The sequence below is a fragment of the Pelobates fuscus genome, chromosome 2, assembly GCF_036172605.1.
Source record: "Pelobates fuscus isolate aPelFus1 chromosome 2, aPelFus1.pri, whole genome shotgun sequence".
Taxonomy (NCBI): Eukaryota; Metazoa; Chordata; class Amphibia; order Anura; family Pelobatidae; genus Pelobates; species Pelobates fuscus.
This window is the reverse complement of record NC_086318.1, coordinates 4,748,144-4,768,584: the sequence shown is the minus strand read 5'-3', so window position 1 is coordinate 4,768,584 and position 20,441 is coordinate 4,748,144. Positions and strand designations below refer to the sequence as shown.

The window sequence follows — 20,441 nt, the reverse complement described above, 5'->3', positions numbered from 1 at the left end:
CTCTTCCTCCACCCAGCCACGTACAACACCAAGGGTCCCCGAAAGGTGACAACAAGCCCCCTGGGACGCCTGCTGTGTTTGGTCTTCCACCTCCTCAAAGCCACCTTCCTCCTCTGACTCCTCTTCTTCAGACTCCTCTCTCTGCATTGCCTCTCTCTGCGTTATTATAAGGTGTGTTAAGTAGTACTATTCTTATCAGTTTAATCCCTGTCAGGGGCGGACTGACAGGTCGGGCAGATCGGACACTGACCGAGGGCCCGAGTCAGTCAGGGGCCCGGCAGCACAGCCATGCTCTGGCTGAGGAGATCAAAGATCAGAGATCTCCACAGCAGAAGGAAGTTAAAGAAAGTGCTGTAAGAAGGTTGCAGGGGCCCATAATGAGTCAAAGGGCCCCCCTGCAACCCATCAATCTGCTAATACCTCCCCCCCCCCCATCATTCAGTGAGAGACCTGGCAGCTTACCTCTCACTGTCACTCTGCCAGGTCTCCTCTATCTCTGCCTGCTCAGTGCTCCGTGTGAGGATGGGAGGGGGGCAGGACGTGACATCACCCGCTGCTTCCCTCTCACACGGAGCACTCACAGCATGGATGGAGGGTGAGAAGAGGAGCCTGGCCTGACAAGTGCTGCTTCAGGAGATGGAGGGAGAAAACATCAGATTGTACAGGTAAGCAGGCCCACACTGCCCCCCCATACACACACTGCCCCCCCCCCAATACACACAGCCCCCTCATACACACACTGCCCCCCCCCCATACACACACTGCCCCCCCCCATACACACACTGCCCCCCCATACACACACTGCCCCCCCATACACACACTGCCTCCCCATACACACACTGCCCCCCCATACACACACTGCCCCCCTATACACACACTGCCCCCCCCATACACACACTGCCCCCCCGCATACACACACTGCCCCCCCATACACACACTGCCCCCCCATACACACACTGCCCCCCATACACACACTGCCCCCCCCCCCCATACACACACTGCCCCCTCATACACACACTGCCCCCCCCCCATACACACACTGCCCCCCCATACACACACTGCCCCCCCCATACACACACTGCCCACCCATATACATACACTGCCCCCCCATACACACACTGCCCCCCCCCCATACACACACTGCCCCCTCATACACACACTGCCCCCCCCATACACACACTGCCCCCCCCATACACACACTGCCCCCCCATACACACACTGCCCCCCCCCATACACACACTGCCCCCCCCATACACACACTGCCCCCCCCATACACACACTGCCCACCCATATACATACACTGCCCACCCATATACATATATATATATATATACACACACACACACTGCCCACCCATATACACGCACACACTGCCCACCAATATATATATACACACACACACTGCAGACACTGCCCACCCATTGATATACACACACTACATACACTGCCCACCAATATATACACACACACACACACACTACATACACTGCCCACCGTTATATACACACCGACTGCATACGCTGCCCACACATATACACACCGACTGCATACACTACCCACCCATATATGCACACACACTGCATACACTGCCCACCCATATATACACACACATTGCCCACCCATATATACACACACACTGCCCACCCATATATACACATACACTGCCCACCCATATATACACACACACTGCCCACCCATATACATACACTGCCCACCCATATACATATATATATATATACACACTGCCCACCTATATATACATATATACACTGCCCACCCATATATATATATATATATATATATATACACACACACACACTGCCCACCCATATACACGCACACACTGCCCACCCATATATATACACACACACACACTGCAGACACTGCCCACCCATTGATATACACACACTACATACACTGCCCACCAATATATACACACACACACACACACTACATACACTGCCCACCGTTATATACACACCGACTGCATACGCTGCCCACACATATACACACCGACTGCATACACTACCCACCCATATATGCACACACACTGCATACACTGCCCACCCATATATACACACACATTGCCCACCCATATATACACATACACTGCCCACCCATATATACACATACACTGCCCACCCATATATACACATACACTGCCCACCCATATACACACACACACACTGCCCAAACATATATATACACACACACACACACACACACACACACTGCCCAACCATATACACACACACACCTATATATACACCATACACACACTGCCCCCACACACACACACTGCCCCCACACACACCATACACATACATACATTGCCCCCACACCATACACATTCACACACTGCCAAAACACACACACACCCTACACATTCACTCACTACACCCCCCCCCCCACACACACACACTGAACCTTTCACACACACTGCACCACTCACACACACCACTGCTCCTATGCCCTACTACAGCCTCATATCCCAGCAGACCCCAGGTAAGTTGTCAAACTGTTCTCAAACGGTTTGACTACTTACTTTAAAATTATTTTTAACATTTACTTAGTCCTTAAAGGACCACTATAGGCACCCAGACCACTTCAGCTCAATGAAGTGGTCTGGGTGCCAGGTTCCTCTAGTTTTAACCCTGCAGCTGAAAACATAGCAGTTTCAGAGAAACTGCTATGTTTCACCAAGGGTTAATCCAGCTTCTAGTGGCGGTCTCACTGACAGTTCGTTAGAGGCGCTTCCGCGATTCTCACTGTGAAAATCACAGCGAGAAGACAAGCTGGACGTCCATAGGAAAGCATTTAGTAATGCTTTCCTATGGGCGGTTTGAATGCGTGTGTGGCTCTTGCCGCGAATGCGCATTCAAATCTGACGTCGGCAGAGGAAGGAGAATTCCCCAGAGCCGAGGGAGCCCGGCTCTACTCTAATATTATAGTGCTACTTTAATATTTTGTCTTCGAAGGGCCCTGGACCTAATTTTGTCCGGGGGCCCAGAAGGCTGTCAGTCCACCCCTGATCCCTGTTACGTCCCCTATCAGGGGACGTGTATGTAAGGCATCGATTTTAGGAAGCGGGAGATGGAAAAACATGCTTGGTCAGTCCTCCTACTTTAAATTTGGGGCACTGCGCGTGCAATCTAATGTGCCACCAGATAGGAGTGGTGTGTTAAGTAGTCCCCCTCATCAGGCCTTTTTTAGTTTAATGTATCGCCCACTGTCAGTCCCTTCGGGATCCATCCCTCATTCATCTTAATAAAGGTGAGGTAATCTAGACTTTTTTGACCTAGGCGACTTCTCTTCTCAGTGACAATACCTCCTGCTGCACTGAAGGTCCTTTCTGACAGGACACTTGAAGCGGGGCAGGCCAGAAGTTCTATTGCAAATTGGGAAAACTCAGGCCACAGGTCAAGCCTGCACACCCAGTAGTCAAGGGGTTCATCGCTCCTCAGAGTGTCGATATCTGCAGTTAAGGCGAGGTAGTCTGCTACCTGTCGGTCGAGTCGCTCTCTGAGGGTGGATCCCGCAGGGCTGTGGCGATGCGTAGGACTTAAAAAGCTCCGCATGTCCTCCATCAACAACACGTCTGTAAAGCGTCCTGTCCTTGCCGGCGTGGTCATGGGAGGAGGAGGATTACTTTCACCTCTTCCCCTGTTAGATTCCCGTTGTGCTGTGACATCACCCTTATACGCTGTGTAAAGCATACTTTTTAATTGATTTTGGAACTGCTGCATCCTTTCCGACTTGCGGTAATTCGGTAACATTTCAGGCGCTTTCTGCTTATACCGGGGGTCTAGTAGCGTGGACACCCAGTACAGGTCGTTCTCCTTCAGCCTTTATATAGGAGTGTCCCTCAACAGGCACGACAGCATGAAAGACCCCATTTGAACAAGGTTGGATGCCGAGCTACTTATGTCCTGTTCCTCGTCCTCAGTGATCTCTCTGAAGGTATGTTCTTCCCCCCAGCCACGTACAACACCACGGGTACCAGATAGGTGACAACGAGCACCCTGGATTGCCTGTTGTGGTTGGTCTTCCTCCTCCTCCTCAAAGCCACATTCCTCCTCTGACTCCTCTTCCTCACAGTCCTCTTCCAGCGTTGCCGCAGGTCCAGCAAGCGATGCTGATAAGGCTGTTTCTGGTGGTGATGGTGACCACAACTCTTCCTCTTCACGCTCATCTATGGCCTGATCCAGCACTCTTCGCAGGGCACGCTCCAGGAAGAAAACATATGGTATGATGTCGCTGATGGTGCCTTCGGTGCGACTGACTAGGTTTGTCACCTCCTCAAAAGGACGCATGAGCCTACAGGCATTGCGCATGAGCGTCCAGTAACGTGGCAAAAAAATTCCCAGCTCCGCAGAGGCTGTCCTAGCACCCCGGTCATATACTCGTTAACGGCTTTTTCTTGTTGGAGCAGGCGGTCGAACATTAGGAGTGTTGAATTCCAACGTGTCGGGCTGTCGCAAATCAAGCGCCTCACTGGCATTGTTTCGCCGCTGGATATCGGAAAAGTGCGCCATGGCCGTGTAGGAACGCCTGAAATGGCCACACACCTTCCTGGCCTGCTTAAGGACGTCCTGTAAGCCTGGGTACTTATGCAAAAAGCGTTGTACGATCAGATTACACACATGTGCCATGCACGGCACATGTGTCAACTTGCCCAAATGCAATGCCGCCAACAAATTTCTTCCGTTGTCACAAACCACTTTGCCGATCTCCAGTTGGCGCGGAGTCAGCCACTGATCCACCTGTGCGTTCAGGGCGGACAGGAGTGCTGGTCCGGTGTGACTCTCTGCTTTCAGGCAAGTCAATCCCAAGACGGCGTGACACTGCCGTATCCGGGATGTGGAACAGTACCTGGGGAGCTGGGGGGGTGCCGTTGATGTGGAGCAAGACGCAGCAGCAGAAGAGGACTCAGCCGAGGAGGTTATGGAAGAGGATGGAGTAGGAGGAGTAGAGGAGGTGGCAGCAGGCCTGCCTGCAAGTCGTGGCGGTGTCACCAACTCCTCTGTAGAGCCACGCATTCCATGCTTGCCAGCCGTCAGCAGGTTTACCCAATGCGCAGTGTAGGTAATATACCTGCCCTGACCATGCTTTGCAGACCAGGTATCAGTGGTCAGATGGACCCTTGCCCCAACACTGTGTGCCAGACATGCTATTACTTCCTTTTGCACAATCGAGTACAGGTTGGGGATTGCCTTTTGTGCAAAGAAATTTCGTCCGGGTACCTTCCACTGCGGTGTCCCAATAGCTACAAATTTTTTGAATGCCTCAGACTCCACCAGCTTGTATGGTAAAAGCTGGCGGGCTAAGAGTTCAGTCAAGCCAGCTGTCAAACGCCGGGCAAGGGGGTGACTTTGTGACATTGGCTTCTTACGCTCAAACATGTCCTTGACAGACACCTGACTGTGGGCAGATGAGCAGGAACTGCTCAAGGCGAGAGACGGATGGGCGGATGGTTGAGAGGGGGCGGGGGCAAGGAGGACAGCAGTGGTTAACGTGGCTGAAGATGCTGGACCAGGAGGAGGATGGCGGCTTTGAGTTTGTGTGCTGCTTGTACTCATGTGTTGATCCCATAGGCGTTTGTGATGTGCGATCATGTGCCTTCGCAAAGCAGTTGTACCTAGGTGGGTGTTGGACTTCCCACGACTCAGTTTCTTTTGGCAAAGGTTGCAAATGGCATCGCTGTTGTCAGAGGCAGACACACAAAAAAATGCCACACTGCTGAGCTCTGCAATGACGGCATTCTGGTGGTGGCAACAGCATGCGTTGATTGGCGTGCTGTCTGACTGTGCCACTAGCTCCTTGCGACGACCTCCCCCTGCTTCCAACTCGTCTCCTCCTCCTCCTCTCTGTCTCCCCATCTGAACTTTCCCCCTGTTCTTCTTCTCTTCTAGCGGGTACCCACGTGACATCCACGGACGCATCGGCATCATCAACCGCTTCACTTGTATCTGACAACTCAGCAAAGAAAGCAGCAGTGGGTACAACATCATCATCATCACACCGTACGTGTGTAATGCTGCCTGACTAAGACATATCCCTGTTATCTACATCCTCTGGCAATAATGGTTGCGCATCACTCATTTCTTCCAACTGATGTGTAAATACCTCCTCTGACATACCAAGTGAAGCGGCTGTGGTGCTAGTGTTGGTGGTGGCGGCAGGCGGGCGAGTGGTAACTTGAGAGGTGCCCGAAGCTAAGCTGGAGGAGGATGGTGCGTCGAGGTTCCGAGCGGAAGCTGTAGAAGATTGGGTGTCCTGTGTTAGCCTTTTCAAGTTCAGGGTACGTGGCCTCTGAACACTGGGCATTATTCTAGGGCCAAAGGGAATCACCGCACCACGACCACGACGGCCCCTGCGGGGTGGCCTGCCTGTCTTAGTGGTACTATTCGTGCAAGCTACTGTGACAACAGATAGGAGTGGCACTGGTGTGACACTGTGCCCTGGCAGGCCCTGAACGCACACTCGTGAAGGAAACTGACTGCTATTATATTACAGTCCAAAAGTTTTTTTTTGTTAAATGCAAGCTATTGTGACACCAGATATGAGTGGTGGCACTGGGCAAGTGGGCACAGTATACGCTGCGAGCCTGACACACACGCTGGCAGACAACTAACTGCTATTCAATATATTAGTCAACATTTAATTTTTTTTTTTTTTTTAAATGTACACTACTGTTACACCAGATATGAGTTGCACTGGTGTTACACTGTGCCCTGGCAGACCCTGAAACGCACACTAGTGAAGGAAACTGACTGCTATTATATTACAGTCCAAAAAGTTTTTTTTTTGTTTAAATGCAAGCTATTGTGACACCAGTGAGTGAGTGGTGGCACTGGGCAGGCCCTGAAACGCACACTAGTGAAGGAAACTGACTGCTATTATATTATATTCCAAAAAGTTTTTTTTTGTTTAAATGCAAGCTATTGTGACACCAGTGAGTGAGTGGTGGCACTGGGCAAGTGGGCACAGTATATGCTGTGAGCCTGACACACAGGCTGGCTGGCAGGCAGCCAGTCAACTGCAATTACATTACACAGAAAAAAAGAAAAAAAAAAGCAGACTGATGTTCTGTCCTTACAGCAGAGATCAGATGAGACCTTCAGGACTGTAGTGGACACTGAATACACTAGCCTAGCTATCAATTTCCCTATCAAATAAGCAGCAGCTACCCTGTCTCTACTCTCACTAAGAATGCAGCTTCACAATGAATGTAAAATGGATGCTGTCCAGGAGGTGGGAGAGTCTGGGAGGGTCTGCTGCTGAATGGCTGGAATGTGTCTGCTGACTGTGAGGTAGAGGCCAGGGTCAAAGTTTACTCAATGATGACGAATAGGGGGCGGACCGAACAGCGCATGTGTTCACCGTCCGTGGCGAACGCGAACAAGCGATGTTCGCCGGGAACTATTCGCCAGCGAACAGTTCGGGACATCACTAGTGGCCACTAATTCCACGCAGGGGGTCTGGAAGGACTTACCCTCCACAATCTGTGGTTGTTCGATATTATACCACACTGCAGCCCTGAATTAATATTGTGGGAAGTTTACAATCAAAAGACAATAGACAAAGCCCATGGGAAGCTTCCAGTAAATATTATGTGGATACGTGGCATGATACCATATCTCTTCAGGTAGAATATATAGCTTTTCCGAGCTTTAGAACTCGATACACTCACAATTTTTTGAGCCCATTAAAGTTGGCTCTGGAATTATAGCGCATATATGTCTCCTTTATGGACATAAACAGCTTTTCTCCATAAGATGGGTCCCACAGTTGGTAGAAAGTTGAGATCAGGAGCATACAAATTAAAAAATGCTTGTTTTAAGTAATTTATTATTACTATATATATAAAAACCAAACACAAATGCACAACGAGTTTCAACCACAAAATATGGAAGACCATTTAAGTCCAGAGCCAACTTTAATGGTCTCAAAAAATTGGGTGTCTCTCAAGTTCTAAATCTCTTCTTACCTAATACTTATACAGATTACACTATGTTGTGTTTTGTTTGTATTTTTAAATAGGAAAATCATGATACCCTTTACCAAGTGTATTTAAGGTAATATTTATTTCATTTTGTGTGCACTCTCACCTTATATCCTTGGATTGTATCTTTTTATTAAGTATATAAAATGACAATATACTTGGGTGATTTAGCAGCACCATGCCTATATATTCCTAAGCGCCACCTATATCTTTTTTTCCTTACTATCTTTCCCTCTTCCAGTAGCCAGATATTAACAGAAATAATGAATCGCATCAAACGTCTCCCCGTTCCTATCTTCTTGTGGTGTTAGTAAGTTAGGCTAATAGTCACGTGGCTGTGAGTTGAGTGTGGCTTTTGTGATTATCAGTTACACAGTAATGTACAGTCTGCGTGGATGTTTATTGATATCCATGCGGGATGTCCTCCACAGAGACGTTACTCTGCTATTATTATTATTATTATTATTCTGTCACCCAATCTGTCTCCTCCATACTGCTCCATCATATATCTGGTGGCCGTGTGGTGGTCCGTCATGTCCCGGAGACTGCGTGGCAGTGTATTTGTGTCTGTTTTTGTGCGTTTCATTGTGTGACTCTGTGTCACCTGCTGTGAGCGTGACAGCTGCTTTCTCCCCCTCTTCCTCTCCTATGACTGTCCTTATCCCATAGCTAAAAATACAAGGTGGAATTCCTCAACCCCCCCTTCCAGTGACACAGTTTAACTCCCTGTAGGACGCGGGCCGGAGTAACCTTACCCAGCTGGGTTAGTGACGGGCAGTGCCTGGCACAGAAAGGGTGAGTGAGATCTCATCATCTCGGGGGCATGTGATAAGAAAACACCAAACATAGACAGAGGACTCATGGAGTGTGTCTGAGTGTGTACAGACATGATTGTGAATACACCAGGTGCCCTTCGTGTGTGTAGAGAGAGTTGTGTCGCTGTCACTCTTACCTCCCACTCCCTCAGCAAGATTGTATCGAGTTCAGTACAGTGAGTGTGAGTGCTGTGTATACAGAGTGAATTCAGGTCAGTGAGTGCTGTACATAGGGTCCAGCTCAGGGCTGTGCGTGTAGTGTTTACAGGGTTACATAGTGTTTAGCTCAGGGCAGTGAGTGTATAGTGCTTTCTTTCTGCTGCTCCGTTCCCATACTGTGAGGTGATGAATTTTGCTGTGGGATTTAAATCTTTGGCGGGTGATACACAGACCATGGACAACCTGGAGAAGCAGCTGATTTGCCCCATCTGCCTGGAGATGTTTACCAAGCCAGTGGTGATCCTCCCATGCCAGCATAACCTGTGCCGCAAGTGTGCCAACGACATCTTCCAGGTATGACCAGTATTGACGCATGAGTTTAGTTAGTTCATTGCATGTTCTAATTATTGTATGTACCATCTCCCGTACTGTAGATGTACATGAGTTATGATATCTGGTATTGTCTCCTGTACTGTTGGTGTACATGGGTTCTCATATCTATTGTCTCTCGTATTGTAGGTGTACATGTGTTATTATATCTACTGTCTCCCTTACTGTAGGTTAGCATGGGGTTTCATATCTACAGTCTCCCGTACTGTACGTGTAAATGGGTTTTCATATCTACCCTCTACCGTACTGTGGGTGTACGTGGGTTATTATATCTACCCTCTACCGTATTGTAGGTGTAAATGGGTTTTCATATCTACCGTCTCCCGTACTGTAGGTGCACATGGGTTTTCATGTTTACCGTCTCCCGTATTGCACGTATGCAGGAGTTATTATATCTACTGTCTCTCGTATTGAACGTGTACGTAGGTTATCATATCGGGTATTGTCTCCTGTGCTGTAGGTGTATATGGGTTATCATATTTGACACTGGCTTCTTTACCGTTACAATAAATGTCTTCTCATATGATCTACTGTCGCTAATACCTTATGTTACATGGGTTATTACATCTGCTACCGACTCCTTTACCGAGCCATCCCTATGGATGGTTGGAGGAATAATGAATTGTGTAACTCAGCTCGAGAAAATAACTACTACTGCAGTTTTGCAGAATCCTCTATAGACCTCAGTACTGTGCTCTTGGGCTTGCACCAGGAGCTGAAGAGGACTAACATGAAGACCATGGAGACCACCTCAAGGAGTGCATGGGTTTTCATATCTACCGTCTCCCGTACTGAACGTGTACATAGGTTTTCATTTCTACCGTCTCCCGTACTGAACATGTACATGGGTTTTCATATCTACTCTACCGTACTGTAGGTGTACATGGGTTTTCATATCTACTCTCTACCGTACTGTAGGTGTACATGGGTTTTCATATCTACCATCTCCCGTGCTGTAGGTGCACATGGGTTTTCATAACTTACCTTACATTGAACCCCGCAGCCACAGGACGAGCAGTGAAGTCACCATCAGGGGTCAGTTCAAACTATGAAAATACCCCAGAAAGTGATAGAGACGCTTAAATGTAAACTCTAAACCATTTTGACTTCCTTAAGATTTTTTGGTACTAGAGATCAAGGCGATGTCAAGTTATTATTTCTGGACTCTGTATGGAACACAGAACCTGTTCTAGAATCAGAGATTGCAGATAATCACTTAATATTGCAAATAGTTATATACTTGTTATTAGTACTGCACTATTCTGGGGATGGAGAGATTATTTTATGATTAGCTCCAGTTACTGGTTCTGTACGATGTATCTGCCGCCAGAGATTGATTAGATTAATTTACTAAACATTATATATTCCAGTGCCCAGGGCTCCGAAAGATTTAATATATTATTCTTCACCGTGGATGCTTCCTACAACATGTTCTGGTGTCAGAGAACGAAGAAATTGTTTTATTATTAGTGCTAGACCTATTCTTAGTCCTATGAGATATCCTGGTAATGATGATCAGAGAGAATCCTTTATGATTAGTCCTGGACCCACAATTGGAACCTGAGATGTTTTGGAGAAACACAAACAATCTAGAAAGTAAAAATAAAGTGAGCCGCATGCAAGATCAAGTAAAAAAATAAAAATACATATAAATATTAAAATGATAAGAAATAAAAGACATATGGTGAATATAGATTTCTAATATGCCGTAAAAGATTTTCCAAAAGATGTTTGGGAGAGCACATGATGTTTACAGACGTAAACATTTGGTTATTCTGGAAAAATATGTTTTGAGCGATTTGGGATTCATACACATGTTTTGGGAAATCAATACGGATGAAATAAAAGGTTGGGAAATGGGTCACTCCATCTAAATATTATGTGTGTGAATATATATGAGGGACTTTTTGGGAATTTTATATTTTGTATATATTTTCCTGTAACTGAGAGATAATTGATACAAAAAACACACTAATCACCCGTTAAAAATACAGAACAAGCACACAAACAGGTATAGAAAATACCTAACAGGTTCTAAACTGTAGAAAACAGGACTCCTCCCAGTCCTCGCAATACAATGTAAATAGAGAAGATCTACAGAACAGAAAAAATAAGACTCATAGAGTAGTATAGCCAGTATACATTGAATCACCAATTTTTAAGTTACACTCACAGACATAAATTGATAGTAGGCGTATCTCAATAGTGGGGAGATGATGTGAGATCCTCAGCATGGATTTATGGACATGTAGGAGAGAAATAAACCACAAATAAGTGTAGATGGTATATGCAATATAACCTGCACTACAATAGATTGCACTTACGAATTTGTAGTGATATATAAACATATCATCAGATATTGTCCACGGCCATCCTTCTCCAGTCGATGTAAAATAAGAAGGATACCGTATCTAAGTTATAGAAACTATTTATTGATGCAAAAAAATAAATACAAACAAAATTCTACAATAAAAGCCTCTTTACAACAGTCCAACCCTACGCGTTTCGTCCGTAACAAATCGGACTTCCTCAGGGGTAATTGTTTACAGGATCTCCTGTGCAGCGTCATCCTTCTCCTTTCGGCGTGGTTTTAAGTCACCCGGTAAGGCTCCCGCCATAATCCGCCTCCAACTCCGCAAACGTCTTGAAGGCGTTGTATGGGATTTTTGGCTCAGATTCAGGAGCTACTGAAACAACTGGGGATACGTCCAGTGCTCATCGTTGAGTAAGTTGTAGTTGGTTCTCCCAATCACCTTTCGCCAAAAGATATGTTTGTACCACAGATAGTGTTCAGGCCACGATCGCCTCCGACGGATTTCCTCCATAGTAGGCGAGATGAACCTGCATCTCATTTTGCTATTCCGTTTCGATGGCCATCAGCATTACAAGGTTTTTTCATCCAAAGGGTCCCTGCATCTGAGAAATAATTGAGTGAGAAAACTATAACTCAATTACCTCTCAGTTACAGGAAAATATATACAAAATATACAATCCCCCAAAAGTCCCCCATATAACCAGGAACCCCACGAAAGTTACATCCCCGGATAGCTCTGGTCTGAGGGTCCAACTTCACTCATATCCATTTGGCAGAATTGGATCTCCACCAGGGTAAAGATTTGACTGGCTGGCCACGAGGTGATGGCCCAAAACTGTTTCAGGGAAATAGTTGCCTCAGCTGGTCTCTGTTCGGGGGTTCCTGTGCGAACACCGTACAAGGGATTCTCCTGATTTCAGGGAGCGGATGCTTCCCCCAGTCGGTAGTTCCCATCTTCCGAACGTCATTTATATAGCTGGTTGGGAAGTAGGACGGGCAGCGGTATAATCTTTACCGGGGTTCGTGCGAGTGCCTAGCCAGAAAGAGTTCCAGGCACTCTACTAAGTAAAACTGCCCATGTTCGGGAGACAAAATGGCCATCATTCTTTTGTTGACCACGTGTATTTGGTTATGCAAAATGGCAGCCACCCAGGGGAAGCATTTATTAATTACTTCTCTTGCAGTTTCGCACTTAAGTTTCTGGTGTGAACATCCTAATAGGGTACAGGGGTGGTCCTCATTCAGGAGTCGAATGCAGCGTGTTCAGATACCATTACTCCTGAACGGATGCAAAATAAAAAACAACGAAATGAACGGTACGTTCCGCCACATACCATCCATCAGAGCTGCATGTGTCTTGCTGAGAACTGGCCAATCAGAGCATTGCCACGGGTTACCACAGCAATGCTCTGATTGGATCTTGTGCGATTTATGGTCCCGGAAGTAATGCCCAGCGTACCACCAGGGAGCCCACACTGGACCACCAGGGAATAAATCAAGGTATGTAGTCTCCCCATCAGAACCCCCTCCCTCACCATCAACATCCCCCCACTCACCATCAACCCCCCTCAGCATTACCCCCTCCCTCAACATCACCCCCCACTCCATCACCATCACCCCCCTCCCTCTCATCATCACCCAACTCTCCCACACACATCCTCCCCAGACACACTGTTAGCATCCCCACACTGTCACCCCTTCCTATACAGCCATCACCCCCCACACTGTCACCCCTTCCTATACAGCCATCACCCCCCACACTGTCACCCCTTCCTATACAGCCATCACCCCCCACACTGTCAGCCTCTAAATGCATCCACACTCACATTAACCACTCCTAATCCTGTTACTCACCTGCCCTCACTCTGCCACACTCCCCCTGTCACATTAACACCCCTTAATCCTGTCACAATCGTCCCTCCTACCATGCCACAATTGCCCTGACACACTTACCTCCACTCGCCCTGTCACACTTCCTCATCAAACCATGTCATACTCCCCGTCCCTCATTCTCTCTCACAATCCCCCCCACCCAACCCTCTCCCTTTAACCCTTTTCGCCATGTCACACTCTCCCTGACAGGGCGCCATGGAGCAGGGGGCGCCGTGCGGCCGCACAGCCGGCGGGATTAAAAAAATATATATATATATTTTTTTGTTTTTTTACATTTGCAGCGGGGGCGGAGCTTACCGTGCGGCGGGGGCGGAGCTAAAAGCGCCGGAAAACTGATGCAGGGGAAGCAGGAAGGAGTCCCTGCTTCCCCACCAAACAGTCACCAGGAGCTGCACTGCCTCCACAATGAGTGATTGTCAGGTGAGTGTGACTCTCTGCCTGTGTGTATTACTGTCTCTGTGTGTGTGTGTGTGTGTGTGTGTGTATATATATGACTGTCTGCCTTTGTGTGTGTGTGTGTGTGTATGACTGTCTGCCTGTGTGTGTGTGTGTGTGTGTATGGCCGTCTGACTCTGTGTGTGTGTGTGTGTGTGTCACATACAACCAATACACGCATATCACACACTGTTAATACACCCATTACAAATATCACACATAGCATACATATCACACACAGTCATCACACCTACTATCACATACACAGACAACACAAACATTACAGCATACATGGATGACGGGGGGGGGGGGGGGGGGCGCTGTGAAGATTTTTCGCACAGGGCGTCTAAATGCCTAAGGCCGGCCCTGCTCCCTGCCACTGGTACCCCTTTACTCACCTTGTCACAGTCATCAGCTGAAGACCTTCATCATACACACACAGTCAGGAAACATAGCTTTGCCATAAACACAATGCACAAAGGCTACAGGCAGACCCCCATATACACACAGTCAGGAAACATACACACAACACACATACACACAACACACATACACACAACACACTTCAAGCAGCTACCCCATACACATACGGTCCCAGATAAAAACGAAAACATGCTCACAGAGATATACATTCACACACACAAGGATACTCTCTGTCAGACACACTCTCAGGCACATACAAAGGTAAACAGTGCATCAACGTGACAGTGTGCATGTATTGCAACTCTATTTTTTTCACTTTTTTGTTAGTGGGGCCTCATGTTTGAGTTTCGCCTAAGGCCTCATAAAGTCTAGAGCCACCTCTGCTCTCCGCATTGGGGACCGGGATGACCCCCACCCCCCGGCCCAGAGGGGGGTAAACGGGACCGGCAAGCTTTTCAATAAGCCAGCGTGTTCTAGCCGGGAAAGGAGGCAGGGCGGCAGCCAGGGGAGGGCTGGCAGCCTTAGGCCTGGGGGGCAAAACCAGTCAAGTGGCCCATTGCGCCACCAAATCAGTTCACCATCCATGCCCACCTTTTTCTGGTTTTATAACGGATATTGATGTTATGCTAATCAGTAGCTCTTTGCCATACCCGCTCCTTCACGGCTCTGACTTTCAATGTTGTCAGAGCACAGGCTGAGAATCTCTGAGCCTGTGCTCTGACTCACTAACTGAGCGCCGGAACCACGAGGGAGAGGATATGATCTGACTGCACCTACTGCTGGTGCGCACCAGTGGACCACCAGCGAATCGTTTAAATTAAATATGCTGATGTACCCAACTTGTGAGCTGTGTTGGCCGCCGGGCGCCTCTGTTGTCATGGCACCCTGCGTGACCGCACAGCTTGCCCACCCCAACGGCTGGCCCTGCTGACACACACTGATGTTACTACTTAGACATCCCTCAATATTAATACAGAGATGAGAGTAAACACCAATAAACTGTGGAAACAGAGCTGATCCCCCCCAAATTTATAAAGGTTCGCTTAGAGGATTTATTCAAGATTAAATCATGCCTCCTCCTCTCTCCCCCATGCGCTGCTCTGTAGGCTGGGAGGAAGTGAAGAGTAATCACAGTCTCCCAGCACAACGCCACCTGTGGCTGCATGGGGAACAGCTGTTTAATGTAATGCTTGCAGGACGGCCAGCTGCTGCAGAACCTCTTTGTTTCCGTCTCTGCAAAGGGCTCCAGGCACTGCTTGTTGTGAGTGTGAGCCACTGTAAATTAGGGGCAGAGGGCACTTGCACTGCGGTCAAGACCGGTCTGGGCAGGAGGAGAGTGCAGTGCAATCAGTGCACTCCCCTCCTGTGGGTCACCAGTAGACTGGTGCACCTGCCCAGGATCAGAGCCGGTGCAAGGATTTTTGCCGCCCTAGACAAAATATAAATTTGCCGCCCCCCCCCCCATGTGACATCACAATGCCCCACCCATATGATCTGCCATATGAACTAACGCCAGTGCTGCACACAGTGTGTGTTTACATTAAAAAGCCTGCAAGGACCAGCTATAGACACCAAAACCACTTCATTAAGCTATAGTGTCCCTTTAATGTGAGGTAAATAATAGATTAGTGTCACTAATAATATACTAGATTGCCTACTTACAATTAGATGAGGATGATGATGGGCTGCAGTTTGGCTCCACTGGTCTGGTGTAGAACAGAACCTCTGGAGGCTGTTTGCAACTGTGGTCACAAAATTCAACGTTCTGGGAGAATTGGAAGCAGCTCCATTTTTGGGGGGCCTCTTACACAGCTCAAGGTCTGGGCCCCAGTGCCTGACGGTGAGTATGCCCATAAGGCCCACTCATAAGTCCACTTATATGTTCCACCCACCCATGAGCTCGCTCACAGGGAGTGGAGTGTGTAGGGGATGTGTTATGTGTTATCTAATATGTGTGCTTATGGTATGTAGTGTATAGGGATACCAGTTTGTGCAGGTGATGCAGTGTGTTTGTGTGTAGTGGAAGCAGTGTGTATTTGTGTATAAGGGATGTATTATGTGTTTCTGGTTGTGTGTGAGGGATGCATTGTGTGAATCTGTGTTTGTATGCATAAGGGATGCAAGGTGTGTGTCTGTATGTGTGTGCATTGAGTGTAAGAGATGCATTGTTTTTCTGTGTGTATGTAAGAAAAACAGTGTGTGTGTTTGCATGTGTGTGTAAGTGTTTGCATTGTATGTTTCTGTGTATGTGTGCAAATGATGCATTGTCTTTGTGTGTAAGGGTTGCATTGTGTGTTTGTGTAATGGATGCATTGTGTGTTTCTCTGTGTGTAAGGGAAGCATGTTCAGTTTCTGTGTATGTATAGGGATGCATTGTGTGTTTCTGTGTATGTATAGGGATGCATTGTGTGTTTCTGTGTATGTATAGGGATGCATTGTGTGTTTCTGTGTATGTATAGGGATGCATTGTGTGTTTCTGTGTATGTATAGGGATGCATTGTGTGTTTCTGTGTATGTATAGGGGTGCATTGTGTGTTTCTGTGTATGTATAGGGGTGCATTGTGTGTTTCTGTGTATGTATAGGGATGCATTGTGTGTGTGTGTGTGTGTGTGCGCGTAGTGTTAAAGAGCTCCCTGTCTTGCCCCCTGTCCTATAGAGCTGTCCCTTCTGTCCCTTAGAGCTCTCCCCTGCCCCTTAGTGCTCTCTCCTCTCCCCCACCCTCCCCTAGCGGTCTCTTCTCATCCCCCCTCCACCCTCCCTGTGTTCTTCTCACTCCTCCCTCTGTGTTCTCACCCTCCCTGTGTTCTTCTTACCCCCCCCTCCCTGTGTTCTTCTTACTCCCTTCTTCTTATTACCCCCTCCTTCTTCTTCTTCTTGCCCCCTCCTTCTTCTTGCCCCCTCCTTCTTCTTACCCCCTTCTTCTTACCCCCCTTCTTCTTACCCCCCTTCTTCTTACCCCCTTCTAATTACTCCCCACTCTTGTTCTTACTCTCCCCTCTTCTTACTCTCCCCTCTTCTTACTCTCCCCCCTCCCCTCTTCTTACTCTCCCCCCCTCCCCTCTTCTTACTCCCCCCTCCCCTCTTTTTACTCTCCCCCTCCCCCTCCACTCTTTTTACTCTCCCCCCTTCCCTCCACTCTTTTTACTCTCCCCCCTTCCCCTCTTTTTACTCTCCCCCCCTTCCCCTCTTTTTACTCTCCCCCCCTTTTTTTACTCTCCCCCCTTCCCCCCTCTTTTTACTCTCCCCCCTTCCCCTCTTTTTACTCTCCCCCCCCTTCCCCTCTTTTTACTCTCCCCCCCTTCCCCTCTTCTTACTCTCCCCCCCTTCCCCTCTTCTTACTCCCCCCCTTCCCCTCTTCTTACTCTCCCCCCCTCCCCTCTTCTTACTCCCCCCTCCCCTCTTTTTACTCCCCCCCTCCCCCCTCCACTCTTTTTACTCTCCCCCCCTTCCCTCCACTCTTTTTACTCTCCCCCCTTCCCCTCTTCTTACTCTCCCCCCCTTCCCCTCTTCTTACTCTCCCCCCCTTCCCCTCTTCTTACTCTCCCCCCCTTCCCCTCTTCTTACTCCCCCCCCTTCCCCTCTTCTTACTCTCCCCCCCCTTCCCCTCTTCTTACTCTCCCCCCCTTCCCCTCTTCTTACTCCCCCCCTTCCCCTCTTCTTACTCTCCCCCCCCTTCCCCTCTTCTTACTCTCCCCCCCCCTTCTTCTTACCCCCTCCCCCCCCTTCTTCTTACCCCCCCCCCTTCTTCTTACCTCCCCCTTCTTCTTACCCCCTCCCCCCCCCCTTCTGGCCGAGCTGCACTCCAGTCCGCGGTCCCGGCCGGAGTGATAGGAAGGTGCTCAGTGTGCACTTCCTGTCAGTCCGGCCGGGTACAGGAAACAGGAACTCCTGTTCCGCGCGGAACAGGAGTTTCTGTTTCCTGTACCCGGCCGGACTGACAGGAAGTGCACACTCAGTGTGCACCTTCCCATCACTCCGGCCGGGACCGCGGACCGGAGTGCAGCTCGGCCACCTACAGGGGAGGGGAGGGAAAAGTAGCTGCAGCCGTCTGAGCGCTCTATAAAGAGCGCTCGGCGGCTGCAGCATTTAAAGGGCCGGCCCGCCGCGGCCGGTCCTAAAATAATTTCGGGCGGCCTGGGGGGCAATTGCCTCCCTGCCCCCCGGCCCAGCCCGCCCCTGGCGGCAGCCGTCTATCCCTCCCGAGTAGGCTGCAGCCTCCGATGCTTTGTGCTTCCCACAGGGGGTCCAAAACTCCCAATCTCGGGGTCTGCCACCTCTTCCACAGTCGTGTGGGTATCTCGTGGGCACATTTTGAGTGCAAAACCTGATAATTGTAGCCTAAGAGGCCAGATTCCTCTGGAGCCTCTCCTGCATGCGACCGATCAGCATGGCGGTCCGGCCCAGCCCCCTGCAGTTTTTATTCTTCTATTTTCTATATTTCTCAGGTTTTTTTTCTTATATTTTTACTGACTTTTTATGTGTATTTTGTTATATATTTTGAATAAACTTACTTCACCATAGAAGCCCCCCTTTTCTGTTTTGTGCTTTTTAGGCTCATAAACGAAGCAGTGAACACACAAATTCTATCAGGACATTTCTTCTTTAAAGCGGTCACAGATTCTCTTTTGGGCTATACGTGTTTATGAAGATCCTTCATAGAATTCTATTCCCATTTGTTATTGGATTTTATTTGCTATACGCCTAGTAGTGCGGTCTTGGAGAGAGCATACTGGTGTTTATGGTGCCTTGGATAGCATCATTGTGCCAGTCTGTTCTCTATTTACATTCTGTGTTTCTCCTGGAATCAATTAGCTTTTTTTCATAAATCAACTTTTTGGCGCCACAGATGGAATTTGAATCAAACGAGACCGTCTCATACATTGTCCACTTAGTTTGTTTGTGATTTGTACATAGAGCTCTTCAGTGTTTGGGCATTCGGACGAAGGATCACATACAGAACTCTTCAGACAATTGCTAAACCAGCACCCCTCATCTCCAGAGTAATAAACGCTCGTATTTTATGGACGAATAGACCCTAGTCGCTCGCTCTAGAATGTACCTCCTCCCCTATACGTGGATGTTGAAGTCTATCCAGACCAAGAGAATGACTCCCCCAACAGTGACACCGAAATCTAGAGCTTCCTTCCAATAGCAAAGCCTCGACTGCTTCTTTAAAGATACAATATAGCTTTAAAGGGACATCATAGTCACCAGAACACCTACAGCTTATTGAATTTGTTCTGGTGAGTAGAATCATTACCGTCAGGCTTTTTGCTGTAAACACTGTCTTTTCAGAGAAAATGCAGTGTTTACATCACAGCCTAGTGATAACGTCACTGGCCACTCCTCAGATGGCTGTTAGAGATCCTTCCTGGGTCATGGCTGCCTAAAATGCATCCAAACATTCAGTATCTCCTCCCTCTGCATGCAGACACTGAACTTTCCTCATAGAGATTCATTGATTCAATTCCTCTCTATGAGGAGATGCTGATTGGCCAGGGCTGTGTTTGAATTGTGCTGGCTCTGCCCCTGATCTGCCTCTTTGTCAGTCTGTCAATCCTATGGGGAAGCACTGTGATTGGATCAGACCACCACTTCTGATGATGTCAGCCAAGCATACAAACTAGGACAAATGACACACAAGCCAACAGACAAGCCAACTTTCTGCCAAGCAACCCAAGAGCTTTGTCACAAATGTCCCTTAGCTACAGAGGTTTCTTGAAGGTTTGGTGTAATTTTCCCTCAGATGACACTCTGTTAATAATCTTAAAATAAAACTCTCCTCCTGTTTTTTTTTTAAATTACATAAAGAATAGACACCCTATTGTAAGTGCATTAAGCCCATTGAATTAAGGGGCATTGCACTGCTTGGTTCGGCTCTTTTTCCTGAAGAACTGAATAAATACCATTTGAGAAACTTCCACCCATGACATAAAGTTTGCTTACTTTCTATTTGCTGATGGTTCCTCTGGCTGCCGGCATTGAAAAACATAGAAACATAGAATG

The 20,441-nt window shown here is 48.1% G+C and overlaps 1 protein-coding gene across 2 annotated transcripts in view; it reads left to right on the top strand.

Moving 5' to 3' along the window:
- The first annotated feature begins 8,263 nt into the window (after window positions 1–8,263).
- Window positions 8,264–20,441, top strand: part of TRIM54 (tripartite motif containing 54) — a 156,713-nt gene continuing 144,535 nt past the window's right edge. Inside the window, exons 1-2 of one of the 2 annotated variants that reach the window (XM_063441877.1) lie at window positions 8,264–8,800; window positions 9,211–9,333. In XM_063441877.1, the coding sequence (XP_063297947.1) occupies window positions 9,214–9,333 (120 nt within the window). In that variant the 5' untranslated portion in view covers window positions 8,264–8,800; window positions 9,211–9,213. The other variant, XM_063441876.1, reaches the window with a different exon arrangement.